Genomic DNA, 14,525 nt, shown 5'->3' with positions numbered 1-14,525 from the left:
CTTAAGATCTTGTCGGGCTTCAGGATCTTGCCCAGGGCTCAGCGTCATGCCAGGACTTTAGCAGTGTATCAGGCTACACTTACTTTAAGGTAGAGACCCCACACACTATGCCCCAGTTTCTCCTCCCACTTAAAGGGCAATCTGCTCCTGGCCTTACCAATCCCACCTCCTGTGCCCCCAGCATTCCCATGAGGCTCACTGAGCAGAAGGTCAAGCTGTAAAGGACAGATGGACAGGCAGTCAGGACGCTCAGACACATCTATGTTTATTTTTTTTTTCCTGTCAGAAAATTTCAAGAATTACACCAAAAAATACTTCAGCCTCTGCTACCTACTGACAAAAATACACCACAAAATTATAAAGCGCTCTGTGGGTTTGCTAGGGAAGACGTGTTGATCCGTTTCAGATGACAAATGAATTTACAGGTGACTCGAGGTGATGGGAAGATGGGGGGGGGGAGGGAGGAGATATCAGATGAGAGTATCTGGCAGGATGGTTTGAGATATACTATTCCTATTACCCAGCTGCTGTGTACAATAATTTCAGCAATATAGCAAGCCACAAAAAATACCCTTAAACAGCCTACGCAGATCAAATGGGCAATTCTCCTGTCCAGTTCTCATCCTCTTGTACCTGGAGCTAGCACCTCCAAGAAAGAAAAGGGATTTCCTGGAATGCTTGTGAGAAGCAGGAGGCCCTTGCTAAAGTGCCAGTGAGAAGCCTAAGGATGCTGGCCACGCCTCCCTGTCACGTGATTCTAGAACCTAGTTGGGGAGTTTGGACAACTGTCAACACAACACAGTGAGCAAAAAGTCACCTTCTCCAGCTTTTAGGAATGAGTACTGCCAGCCCAATCTTCAAGTTTTTTCCTGGCTGTCAGATTTCAACTAGCTTAGAGCTCAATTGTCATTCCTGCTGTCTTAGCGCTTTGGGAAAAAGCAAAACCGTGAAACCCGGGTGCCTATGCTTTTAGTTGGGTCCAGCGCAGCCCGCCTGACCCGTCTTCTTCTTGTCACCTCTCTTCCTTTCTCTCCCTTTCCACCCCTGCCATCTTGAAAACAAGGGCAGCATCTAGGGATACACCTAGAAAAACAAAAGAAAGACAACATCTACCCACGCCTGTGTTTGCTGAGGCACAACAGCCGCTCTGTGAGCATCGGAGCCTAGGTCCCCATGGGCTGCCCAGGGCTGAGCATGGATGCCTGCCCCATGAGTTTGTGCAAATCTTGCAAGCTCACCATTGAGTGGTACTCTGTGGATTCTTAGTTTAGAAATGCCAACATCACCTTTCTCTCCAAACCAGCCTTGCCTGTCTTGGTTGTGCTTCTCTCCTGCAGAGCACGAGCAAACCGAACAGCCCACCCTTCGCCACGCAGATACTCGGACGCCCACACAGAAGCCGTGGTGCCTTATCTAAGAAGTCTCAGCGAGACTCTGCTCTTTACTGCCTTGCTGTGTCTTCCACGTGGAGCCCGTTTCATGCTTTTTAAATTCATTTTTTTTCCGGCTCCCTTTTCTGCCTCTAAATTATCCTAACAAAGAATAAGCGGCGGCTTTGAAAATATCTTACATGGGAACAATCAACACGAAACATGCCTTTGTACACGGGCCTGACTTGGGTACGAAGCAACAATACAAAAGAACAAAAGGAAAGATCGATTCAGACAACTCCAGTGCACAATATTTTCGGGGAGTTCTCCCCAGACCCCATCCTGCCCCGCCCCCACCCCGTACCCTAGCAGTACAGTATTGTCTTGTAGCTCCAGCCTTGCTTAACTAGTGGGGAGGGGAATTTTCCTCTCCACCCACCCACCCCCATTCCAGCTGGGGCAGGCCTCTAATGGCCCTGCGTCTTGGGTGGCTTGGGCTCATGGATGACAGCAGCTGCTGACAGCCATGGCCCGATGGCCCGGGCAGTGCTCTGCTTGGCCACACTGTAGTGGCTGATGACTGTGTAGAAGCGGCTTCTGGAGCTGGGGTCCTGGGATGAGTAGTAAGCATCCAGCGAGGCCGGGATACAGCGCTTGTGCTGGGGAAGAAAGAGATAAGTCAGGAGTAGCCGGGTGGGCTGCTGGCACCCCCGGGGACGTTGATATCCTGTGCAGGGGCTTCAGTTTCCCTCAAGCACTCAAGTACCCCACAGGGTACTCTTCCCCTGCACCTGGCCATAGCAGACCTTCCCCGAGATTATATATACCATCCCCATCTTCAGAGGGGACGAAATACACCTACTGCTGGTGCTGAGGTAAGACCAGACACATCGGCTTGATGACACTGCTCTTGGTAGCATGACATCAGGTCCCCAGGCTGTCTGGGCCATTGTCCACAGATAATGACAATTTCATGTCCTTTGTTTTATATATGTATTTGTTTTCTTTTAATAAAGTTATTGGTTCCTAACATTAATATGTACTTCCTTATGCATCTGCATTATCCTAGTATATATAGGATAATCATAAAATATTGCTAGTTTTAGCACTTGGAGTGAATGGTGTATTGAATGAGTGTTGCTGCCTGTTAGTGTGCTTAGGCTATAAATGTCCTCTGTTTATAAGGGGTTGACTTAGGCGTATCCAACTATCTGATGTACGAGTGTGTACCCCGACAATCCTGTCTCTCAACCCCGCACAGTAGTCAATAAATTGCATAAAGCTTTTTGCTTTTGTTTGGTTTTGAGAGAAGGTTTTTCTGTGACCTGGCTGTCCTGTAAATCGTTCTGTAGATCAGACTGGTCTCAAACTCACAGAGATCCACCTGCCTCAGCCTCTCAAGTGCTGGGTTGAAAGGAACACACCACCATGCCCTACCTTGTTAAAGCATGTAATGTTACATATCAGGCTTTGTTCCGGGTGGGTTTGACCAATTGCAGGCCCCGTAGAAAGTTCTGAGTCAAGCTGTGCTAAGCTTATCTCTGACATCCCATAGGTTGGATGCACTTAAAAGGCCCTTTCAACTTCTGGTGGTTCCAGTCTGCAGGCTGCACTCCAGTTTCTCCAGTTGATCTAGGTTTTCTGTTTATCTTGTTTCCAGAGTTTACCTTTTCTTACTTATTTATCAAATAAGGTAGACATTTACATATTTAAAGAAAGCTATATAACGAGCTAATTTTGGACGAATGTTGTACCCATCCCTGCTTCCTTCCACCCCTCTGAGTATCCATATTTGGTATTTTAAATTTTCACGTTTTTAGAATTTCCTCCTGGAAAAACTAAGCAAAGCCCTTTCTCCTCGCGCACAGGTAGAGCCTCGTCCTTTACTTGCCAAGATCAGGGAAGTCTATCCCACAGGGAAGTCTGTCCCACAGGGAAGTCTGTCCCACAGGGAAGTCTGTCCCACAGGGGAGTCTGTCCCATGTGGCACAGTCTTTTTCGCAGTTGGGTTTCTACAGAATCCCCTGGTGCAGATATAGCATGGTTTATTCAGCTGTCTCCATTCTTTGAGAACCTCAATTTTTATCCATTAAGAGTGTCACCCATGGAGCATGTGCCGGCACCACCCAACACATACTCTTAAGTCAAAACATCCCCTATTTGATCCCCACTTTGGAACATCATCCCAGCTGTGATGTCTTGGGAAATCCTCTTAACTAAATACTTGAATTTCTGTTACTTCTTATGGAAAATGCGGGCAAAAATATCCATTTTTTTTCTTCAGAATGGCTGTGTGGTTTAGTAGAGATTTAGTAGACATTTATGGAAATTTTTAGTAAATAGCCTGACAGAAAATACTCAGCAAATGGTGATTATAAAAATTAATCACCTGTTTTGGAATTAAATCAGCTAATTTTATTGTAACTAACATGTATTGAGAGTCTCATTACCAAACAGGCTTATTATTATTATATTATATTATATTATATTATATTATATTATATTATATGCTTAATTATTTGACTGTTTGGGCATGCATAATTCTCAAAGGAATAAGACAACCTCCAGGTCACCCAAATCTTTTACGGAAGGAAGGAAACTAAAGCGATGGTTCACAAGAAAAGGCCCAGAGGGTGAGGGGTCTGGACACGGGCTGGGAGAAAACCTCAGGAGCTCTGTTCTGTCTTCCTGTCTCCTTAGGGACACCTTGATGGAAGGAACTGGTCAGTTAGCCAGGGAGATAATCCATGTGAATCAAAGCCTTCCGAAGACTAGCCAGTCAACATTATGTATCAGCGAGCTTCTATCACTGCTCATGCGCAGTCTGGAGCTGGCCTACTTCCTGATCTTATGATTGCAACCCTAGTGCCTGCCTGAGGCTGGTCTTTCTCTGCTCATGCGCAGTATGGAGCTGGCATACTTCCTGATCTTGCCATGCAACCCTATTGCCTGCCTGAGACTGGAAGACATAACTCTCTTCCTGACACGAGCTGTGTTTCAGACAGTTCATAGGAAGATCGACAGACCCAAATATGGCCAGCAGGGACGAGAAGGCATCTATAATTCCCCTGATTATTGACAGTCACCTAGGGCTATCCGCCTGTCCCAAGCCTCTTACCTTGTAGACAAATCCTTCAGGACAGCTGTGGTCATAGGTAAAGGCTTTGTAAACCACCAGGAACACAATGCAAGCAAGGAAGGCAAGGGCCAGGCTGACAAGAATGGTGACCTAGAAGAAGACAGAACTGAGAGTCACATGGTCTGTTGGTACATTTAGGCCATATAGGCAGCCCCCAGCACTGGGAGCCAACAGGCCAGCTGGTGTGTTGTCAGTAACTAAAATTTAGTATGAAGAAAACTTGCACCCAGGAGCCTCAGTTTCTCCTTCCTGCAGGAAAATCTAGAAAGTTCTTTCTTAGTTCTACATGTGATTCCCCCCTCCCTCCCTCTTCCTGGGGATGGAGGGACGGATGAAGTCATTGTATCTCGGGTGTGGTGCTTTGAATGTGCTTGGTCCATGGGAAGTGGCACTATTAGGAGGTGAGGCCTTGTTGGCGTCAGTGTGGGCTTTTTAGAGGAAGTGTGTCACTGTGGGGGTGGGCTTTGCTATGCTCAAGCTCCTCCCAGAGCAGAAGGAAGACTCTTCCTAGTTGTCTGCAGAAGACAGTCTCTCCTGTTTGCCTTTGAATCAAGACGTAGAACTCTCTGCAACTCCAGCACCATGTCTGCCTGCATGCTGCCGTGCTTCCCGCCATGATGATAACAGACTGAACCTCTGAAACTGTAAGCCAGCCCCAGTTAAAAGTTTCCCTTTATAAGAAATGCTGTGGGCATGGTGTCTCTTCACAGCAATGAAACCCTAAGACATAGGGCTTCCTGTCTTCCTTCAACACTATACCCCTGTCCCCACCATGTAATGTCAGGCATCAGTTGCTGGCTTTGCTTCTGTTTGGGCACCTGATACCCACCTTGCATGTATCCCGTACCACAATTGTAGAAAAATAAAACTTTCTATACTGACCACATTTCAGCCTTTTCTTGTCATGTTCCCATATAAGACAATATATATTGTGCTAGATATTCTAAGAACTCCAGAGGAGTGTTAACACACAGGAAATTGTACAAAGGTCACATGCGAATACGATTGCACAGCTGAGGAGTTTGGTATTCACTAGTGGGTCATGCATACAGTCACCTACTGATTTTGATAGACAGTGTGTATCCACATAATATCATTCAGTCATAAGAGGGATGAAATATGTGTGACAGATATAGGTAGACCTCAAAATCATTACACTGAATAAAAGAAGTCAGATCTAAAAGGCCATTATGAAATATCCGGAGTACATTAAATGGTAGAGATAGAAAACACACTGGCAGTTGCCAGGTGCTCAGGGTCGGGGACAACAGAGAATGACTAATAATAGGTACCAGGTTCCCTCAGCGTGATGAAAATGTTTGAAATTAGACAAGGATGATGGCCACATAGCGCTGTAAATATTGTAAGTGCTACTGAATAGTTCATTTTAAAGTGACTAATTTTACCTCAAGTTTTAAATGCCAGAGCTGAGGGAACACCTTGCCTCAGAAGTGGGAGCCACTCCTGTACATGGTGACTCTATCAGAGAGCTGCTAACCTCCACTGTGCCAGAATGCAAACTGTCATGCCCCGTTAGTGGCAATGAAGTGGCTGTAGACCCCATGCATGCAGAGGACGCAGCAGAGATCCGCAGCCACACCTTCCCTCCACCAGCGTTCCCAGTCAGCTCAAGGGGCTTCTGGGAAAGCCCATCCCAGTGACCACATGACCCAGCCTCCCGCTGAGCAGAGCCCCAGCCTTTTGGCAAACCTAGCAGTAGGAGGAGATATCTAGACACAGGCAAGGACCAGGCAACATCCATTTAGGGTGGGCCCTGGGGGCAGGTTCCCCAGACAGACAGACTAGGGGTCTCCTGTTCCTAGCCCTTCCTGGGAGGAGCAGGGCGTGATTTACCTAGGTCATCAAGGCTGACTGTGTGACAGAGAAGCCTTCAGAAAACATCACTAGGAAAAGAGGAGGGAGGAAGGGCGGAGGATGGGAGTCTCCTTTAGGCACAGTGGTTTCAAGACTACTATCAGAAGCATCTGACGCACCTTCGGATGCTGACATCTAGGTTCCCCCTCCTGTGAATTTCAACTTAATGGACAATGGGCAAATGGGCCCAGGACATGGGTATCATTTTCAGTCTTACACCTCTGGCAAGACTGACTCCTATAAGCTGTTTTGATTTGGATCTCAAGCTGGTTAGATATGTTATCTATCATCATGTGGATGACATTTTCAACAACCCCACCCTTCTGGCTCCACCAGAAGGTGATATGTCAACAGAATCTTTGGGGTAGAGTCCAGGCCTCGGGATGTCTGAACCCCTGCCTCCCTAGTGTAGTCAGGGAGAAGAGCTCTCTGTGAAGACCTGGGCCAGGGAAGGCTTTATGAGTGCTGAGTGCTGAGTGGAGGCTGGGGAGCAGCCTGCCCATATGTGCAGTTAACAGGCTAGCTGTGTCAGGGTAGACGGAGGTCATGTCTTCTGAAAGCCTTCATCCCTTTCCTGAATTGTAGTAGGGATTGCTTTGTGACCAAGGCTATCAGCACAGGGAACTCTGGGACTAATCTGGGGCTGGGATATGTCCCTGTGGGTGACTCTGCAGAGAGCTCCAGCTGGGATGGCAGGAGGCTCTGAGGAGGGGACCATGCTCCTGCCAGAGGGAAGCTCTGAAAAGTCTGGGCTGCTTTAGAAACTTGGTGGGTTTGGCTCAGAGGAGGCAAAGGAGGGGAGGGACTGGAGCAGAGGGTGGGGGAGAGTGGACACACTGAACACAGAGCCTTGACTCATGGTGACAGGGGACCCTTGAAGCTTTTAAGTGGTCAAATGGTGGGATCAAGATTCGGCTTTGGACAGACGTCTCTGGAGGCAGCATGGGAAGCAGCGTACAGAGGTCAGGGCTGGAGGCAAGGCTGGAGGCAGGGAGGCCAGTGGGAAGGCTGAAATGATAGGGGATATCTTAACTGTTGAGCCAGCTCGGGCAGTACAGTGGAATGAGTTGAGCTGAGGAGAGCACTTCACCTTGGCCCCAGAGCTGGGGCATGGACTTAGAGGCTTGGGATTTCTGACTTGGCTCCTACTGAGATTTTCAGGCAGGTAGACAGCCCGCTGCCCTGAACCAGCCTCTCTCCTCCTGGAAGATCGGTAGAATTCAGAGGCCTCCAGAACTTGGGGTCCGTAGCTAAGTCCCCTGATGGAAGGGTGAGCCGCCTGCAGGGAGGAACCTTCCATTTCTCCACCCACCGACACGCTCTGACCACGGACGCTGGGCTCTGCGTCAGGATTCATTGGCTTAATTACAGCACCCAGTTCCTGGAGATGTGCTTCACCCTAACAATGTAGGACCAGCAAGAAATTCCATGCTTTTCACCTAGAAGCGAAGCGTCCTGTGATATGATCTTTAGCACCTGCCAACACCTGCCTCCATCTCCCGAGCTTTCCAGACTTCCTCTCACAGACAGATTTCCAGATCTGCTCCTAGCCAAATGCCACAAGGCAGGCGGGCCTTTAGGAACGGGCAGTGAACAGTTAGGTACCTGATGAGCCTGGCCTGTCACAGAGCAGAGCATGGGGGCAGAGCGAACGGAGGACAGGGTGGGCTGGAAGGAGCCAGAGAGCTCCACCCTGAGGTTTTCAGCACATCTCCTACCCCCTCCTCTGCCCACTGGCCAGAACCAGCACTGCCCTGCTCTGAACACCCACCCTCCTGGAAGATTCCTAGCAGAAAGACGTCCTTACCGCATTGTGCAAGCTCAATGGAGCAGACAAAACCCTCCCAGGACGTCAGCCTTCCTTTCTCTGCTCTCCAGTTCCTACCTCCACGGCCATTAACTTCTTTATCCATTCTAGATGCTCCATATCAAAGAAGATCTCTTACCCTGACTCCCCCTCAGTTGTCAGGCAGCATTTAGCCCTCCCTGTCCACCCCTGCTCTCCAGGAATAGCTCACTATGACAGGATCAACCTGGTCATCTGCTGCTCCCTTTGGAAGGTAGTACAGACTAACTCTCACTTCCATTTGCTCTGCACAAACAAAGTATCTGTTTGCCTGATTGTTTGATTGATTGCCTGTGAGGTAGAGTCTGCTGGCTCTTCACCTTTTAGAGGAGACTAAGGCAAAGAGAAATCATGTGCTTTTCCCAAGGACACACAGTGCATTAAGCACTATGCTCTCAGGAGATGAACTATATATGATGTATTACCCATGAGGCTGGTCCTCTCTGCTCCTTAGAAAGTGTGGACTGAGCACATGCTCATGTGCTATGTGCTGGCTTGAAGTCCAGGTTACAGGCTGTTCTCCACACAGGGCGGACAATGCTAAGTGTGTAAGGGGAGGGTCCTGCCCTGTGGGCTCCAGCACTGATCCCCGTGAAAACCTTCCTCCTCCATAAGAGAGTCAGACAGTGTGCATGCATCTCTGGACAGGAGGAGGGCGGCCCCTGAGATGCATGCCCACATCTCAGTCTGCCACAAATGGTACATCATTTGGAAGGATGGCCACGGCAGGTGTAATTAGGTCAAAGGTCTTGAGGTGAGATCACTGTGCATCACTTGGGTGGGTATTAAAGTCCAGGAGCCATGATTTTATTACAGACAGAGACAAAGGCCAACGCACAGGGGAAGGAGAGGCAGCGTGGAGTCGGAGGGAATCAAAGGAACAAGAAGATTCAAGGGGAGAAGTTCCTGTAGGGGCCTATGTCAACCCTATCTCAACAGGGTAGAGTCACTGGGAACCTCATTTGAGAAAATGACTCCCTATAAGGGCTGTAGGTAAGCCTGTTAGTGATTGATGGAGGAGGGCCCAGCCCATTGTGAGTGGGGCCATCCTTGGGCTAGTGGTCTTGGGTTCTATAAGAAAGCAGGCTGAGTAAGCCATGGGGAACAAGACAGTAAGCAGCACCCTTCCATGGCTTCTGCATCAGCTCCTGCCTCCAGGCTCCTGCCCTGCTTGGATTCCTACACTGACTTTCTTCAGTGAATGCGGAGGTGGGAGCCAAATAAACCTTTCCCTCCCCAAGCTGCTCTGATGGTGGTGACTCTGACGGTGATAATTCACCACAGCAACAGCATCCCTGGCTAAGGCAGGGTGCATCCGAGAGAATGGTGTTCTGCTGCATCAAGCCACAGAGTTTAGGGTCACCTATCATGACAGCTCTGGGGAACTAACATGGTGGGCCCACTGGCAGACAGGGTCTGCACAGGGTCATCTGAAGTCTGCTGTCTGACATGGTGAGAGCTATAAGCTGCACAGAATTGGTCGATAGAAAGCTTCCTCCTGCTGGCCCACAGAGATGAGTCCTCACTCTGGAGCAGGTATAGAATTTTTTGCAGTGACTGTGGGGGCATATCACCCTGTTTCTGCCTCTAACGAGCTGAGCAACCTTGGGTAAGAAACTGCTCCAAGCCTGTGTTTCTTCATCTATGAAATGAGGACCCAAGTCCCGCACTTAAGACTGGATGGGGTGACACCCCCAACCCCCCTGACCCAGGAACCGCTGTTAGCTCTCACTGACTGCCCAATGGTGCACAGAGCACTATGACAAGTGATATTTATGCAGTCTCTCTTTTAAGTCCCATCCTGACTCTATAGGCTCAGCCATCACCCTCACTTACAGAGCTGGACACTGAGGCACAGTGGAGCCCAGCCAACTCTCGGAAAGAGCAAAGCCTGACCAATACCCCAGAACGTGCCTGCGGCCCTTCCCTGACAGGCTCTGATAATTCTCCGAGTCTGCAGCGGCGCTTGCCTGCAGGGCAGTGAAGTGGCACAATACCACGAGGCAAATTGCCCGTTTATTCTGGGAGTGCACAACACCGCAGACCTTAAGAGTTGGGAGAAGAACACAAGTGGGTCCACTGTCTGCCGACCCAGGTTACCAACCCATAGCCTCAGTGCCAGGGAAGCAGGGGCCTTGTTAGCATCCAGGTTCTGCAGCCTTTGTGCCATAGCAGCCCAACAAATGCCCCTTCTTTATGAAGAGAATAAACCCTGGAAACCTCGTGGCAAGAGAAGCTTTCACTCTGGGGAAATTAAATTTCGTGGAGACATAAAACCAGAGCCACCCAACAGGCATGGCAACCGCCACCAGAAGAGATGGAATCCTGGTTTCAGGCATCCTATCCCGGGATTAGTCTTGGGATTCTGAAACAGGCTCCAGTGGACAGGACGGGGACTAAGCCTCTGCAAGCCCACGGAGATGAATGGCCTTCTGGGTTTCTCAGCACTCTCCCTCGTACCAGGCAGAGCAGGGAACACAGAAGCCTTTGATGTTGGGACGTCCGATGGAGGTCTCAGAGCTATATGCACCTGGGTGTCTCTCCCCGACCCCCAGCCCCATCCCTACCTTGGGGACCTCAGCTTCCTTCTCAGGTGGGGGTGGTATTGGAGGCATTTGCATAGTGACAGCGTGGCGATGCATACCAACCCATGGGTAGTCGTGGATCAGGATAGATTTCCAGGGTCTCACAGGAATGACCTCAGTGCATGCACCGGCTCTGCACCCATTTTATGGACTTAGGCTGGACACAAACAGAATGGCTTGTCGTATGTGACAGGCTTCTTATTCCTCTTCAGCATCCTACCCAAAGCATAGATCCTGTGTGTGTGTGTGTGTGTGTGTGTCTTTTCTTTCATCCCCTTGGACACACTATGATTCTCTCAGGGTTTCTGGGTAGGTGGGCATAGAGATCAGCCTCATACTCTTATTCTAGGTCACCTGAGAACCCTTGATGTCACCTGTAAAATGGTCCTGAGTTGTTACATTAATCTCCCCTGAGACAACCAATGTGGGGAAGGGGAGAGTTGTGTGTGAAGGCTCCAAGAACCCCTCCCTACTCCTGCTGGGGTCAGGCCTGTGTGTGGCTCAGCTGCTTCTTCAGCGCCAGGGTTTGGGATATGGTCCTGTGACCTTCCTGTATTCTCTGCGAGGCCCCACTGACGAGCAGAAGCCCCTTCAAGGGCAGGGCCAGACTCTCTCTGAGCTTCCTCAAGGCACAGGGGCCCTCAAGAGGACTCACTGGTGGTTCATGTTGATGAGACAGAAGTGAATTCTGATGTGAAGCCTGTCCTCTCTGGCCCTTCTGCCTCCCTGCCTAATTAATTCTTCCTTTGGCCACTGAGGGATCTTCCTAAATGACCCTTCTGGAGACCCTGTCGTGGGCATGCTCAGAATCCTCCTCTCACTCTGTGCCTCCACGGCCTGCACTCTGGTGGAACTGAGTCAGATGCAGAGCTCCGATCACCTCCATTCCACCCTACCCTGGAAGTCAGCATAATCCACATAGATCCTGGCAGCCTGAGAGCGACTTACTCAGAGCTGTCATTAGCTTGTGACAGTCAAAAGCATTCATTTGTTTGTGTGTTTGTTTGTTTTTGCCTCTAAAGAAAAGAGGACAAGTTTATCTCAGTGTCTGTTAGGATCTGGCCCCAGAACCAGTGTGGCTCTCACCACCAAACTCTGCTCCAACAGTAATATTCCGTACTGTCAGCCACAGGGAGGAGAGGGGTTGACTATTCCAAGTAGGTGACTATGCTCCCTCTTCATGCAGAAATATCAAGACTCATGGTCAACCCTGACCCATGAGATGAGAAGAAAAGGAATGGGGAAGATAGAGGGAGGAGGCCTGGGACTTTGGAGACATAACACAGGGTCTCAGCCCTTCAGCCTCCCTTTCTGCTTTCCTGAGTCCCATTGACATCTCTTCCTTTACTTCTTATCTCATAGGTCAAGGCTGGAGTCATGGGTCTTGCTATTCCTGAATGAAGGAGCGTAGTCATCTGTTTGGGGGTGGACAACCGCTCTTCGTCCCTGTGGTTGACAGTACAGGATAGTCCTGCTTGAGCAATGTATGGTGGCGAGATCCACATGGGTTCTGAGCAAGCCCTGATCACTGTCTCCAGGGCTCTGGGAAGTAAAACACCAGAGCAGGGCAAGGAAATGAGACCTGAGTTTGAGGTCGCCAAGGCCATGGCCAGGAGGACTCAGGACTAAGGATGATATGTGTGCCTGGCTGTGCCTTGTCACTGTCAAGGACCAAAATCATAGTAACAGAAAGGAAAGGAGCCCATGGCCAAGTCCAATCAGGCATGGGCTCTCCCAAAGCTCTCCTGGTGGAGTCACCTAGGGTGTGCTCCATTCTCACGGAATTATGTTTTGGTTTTATTTGATGTGCATTTTGCCTGTATGTAAGTGCGCCATGTGCAAGCAGTACCCAAGGAGGCCAGAAGAGGGCGTTGGCTCTCCTAGAACTAGAGTTACAGTTGTGAGCTGCAATGCGGGTTCTGGCTGTCAAACTTGGATCTTCGGTCAAGAGCATCAAGTGCTCTTGACTGCCAAGCCAGCACACAGTTCCGACATTTTAACATGTCACACCACCCTCTGTTCTAGACTGCCAGATGGAAGGCAGTGTGCCGCTCACACTGTATTATTATGTATAAACTGAGGCAAAGAGACCCCCCCCCCAATTAGTTCTGGAAATGGAATGGTGGGAACATTCTTTTTGTTTGTTTGTTTTTTTTTTTTTTTGGTTTTTGGTTTTTGGTTTTTGGTTTTTTGAGACAGGGTTTCTCTGTATAGCTCTGGCTGTCCTGGAACTCACTTTGTAGACAAGGCTGGCCTTGAACTCAGAAATCCACCTGCCTCTGCCTCCCGAGTGCTGGGATTAAAGGTATGCGCCACCACGCCCGGCAGTAACATTCTTAAAATACAAGTTCCCAGAGGCTAATCTTGCAAGCAGCCCTCTCCAAGGTGTTCTCAGCCTTACTCCAGGAGTTCCTTTTAAATACGGACTGACTCCTAGCACCTTCCCCCAGGGTGTGTGTGTGTGTGTGTGTGTGTGTGTGTGTGTGTGTGTGTCTGTCTGTCTGTCTGTCTGTCTGTCTGTCTGTGGCACATGTAGAGAAGGAGACATGATGACTTAGAGGATTCAGTAGGCAGACCTTCCATCACAGACAAAGGCAGCAAGGCCAGTAGAGAGTGGAAATGTGTCTCCCTCCCCCATCCTGGCTAGGTTTATGTCAGCTTGACCCAAGCTAGAATCACCAGAGAGGAGGGCACCTCCGTTGAGAAAACACCTTAAGACTGAGCTGTAGGCAAGCTTCTTAATTAACGATTGATGAGCAGGGCACAGCCCATGGTGGGTGATACCACTCCTGGGCAAGTGCTTCTGGGTTCTATAAAAAAATCGGGCTGAGCAAGTCATGGGGAGCAAGACAGTAAGCAGCACCCCTCCATGGCTTCTGCATCAGCTCCTACCTCCAGCTTTCTGCCCTTTCTGAGTTCCTGCTCTGACTTCCTTTGATGATGAACAGTGACGTGTAAGCGTAAGTCAAATAAACCCTTTCCTCCTGTTGGGGTGTTTCAGCACAGCAATAATCCTAACTAGGGTACACCCTCATGTCTATGTTCACAGGGGTCTCTGTTGCCAATGGTGACTGCTCTGTGGGCAGGCCTGGCTTCTCACCCTAGGGACATGTGGGCTAGCCTTTCTGGCTCCGGAACCTCCACAGACTTGCCTAACAACACTGCAATTCTGTTCATTAGGTTTTGGAACACAGTCTGATTCTTCAAATCAATTTTGATGACCTGACTTTTTAAGAATCACTTTTCTGCCAAGAAAAGGGGATTAAAGAATGAAAGTGGCTAAATCAAATAAGGAATTTGTGCTGCAGAGATTGTGTTTCCATGGAGATGAGAACACAGGTTCATCTCCATCAAGATGGTTGGATGCAGGAAGACAGCTGTGCTCCACCAGTGGCCAGAGGTGAGGTTTGCTTTGAAGTATTAGGGACAGAGACGATGCCCTGCTCTGGGGCCTTTTGTTGAGACTGACTAAAGCAAATGGATATCAGTCCATCTACAGTAAGTACTCTATGTTCCAGGTCCTGACTAGACAGGAGTCATTGCTCTTCAGTTCCTGATCTTGGAAAGCTCAAGTCTGGTGCAGCAGACCTCAGAGGGCAAGAAGCCATGATAACTCAGCATAAGGTAGGACCAGCATGGGAACCCCAGAGAGACTCACACCCCCCCAACACACACACATACACAACAGTATAGGGAGGCTCTTTGTTGTG

At 49.3% G+C, this 14,525-nt stretch overlaps 1 protein-coding gene across 1 annotated transcript in view; it reads right to left on the bottom strand.

Annotated features, from left to right (window-relative positions):
• Positions 1-239: 239 nt before the first annotated feature.
• Nsg2 (neuronal vesicle trafficking associated 2) overlaps positions 240-14,525 on the bottom strand; it is a 59,168-nt gene continuing 44,882 nt past the window's right edge. The window contains exons 4-5 of the mRNA XM_021212363.2: positions 4,489-4,599; positions 240-2,029 (exon numbers count right to left, since the gene is read on the bottom strand). Coding sequence (XP_021068022.1) covers positions 1,838-2,029; positions 4,489-4,599 — 303 coding nt within the window. The 3' untranslated portion in view covers positions 240-1,837. The remainder of the gene's footprint in view (positions 2,030-4,488; positions 4,600-14,525) is intronic.

The sequence above is a fragment of the Mus pahari genome, chromosome 14 (genome assembly GCF_900095145.1).
Source record: "Mus pahari chromosome 14, PAHARI_EIJ_v1.1, whole genome shotgun sequence".
NCBI classification, from domain to species: domain Eukaryota; kingdom Metazoa; phylum Chordata; class Mammalia; order Rodentia; family Muridae; genus Mus; species Mus pahari.
Note: the sequence above shows the minus strand (reverse complement) of the source record. Positions and strands in the feature narration are given on the sequence as shown.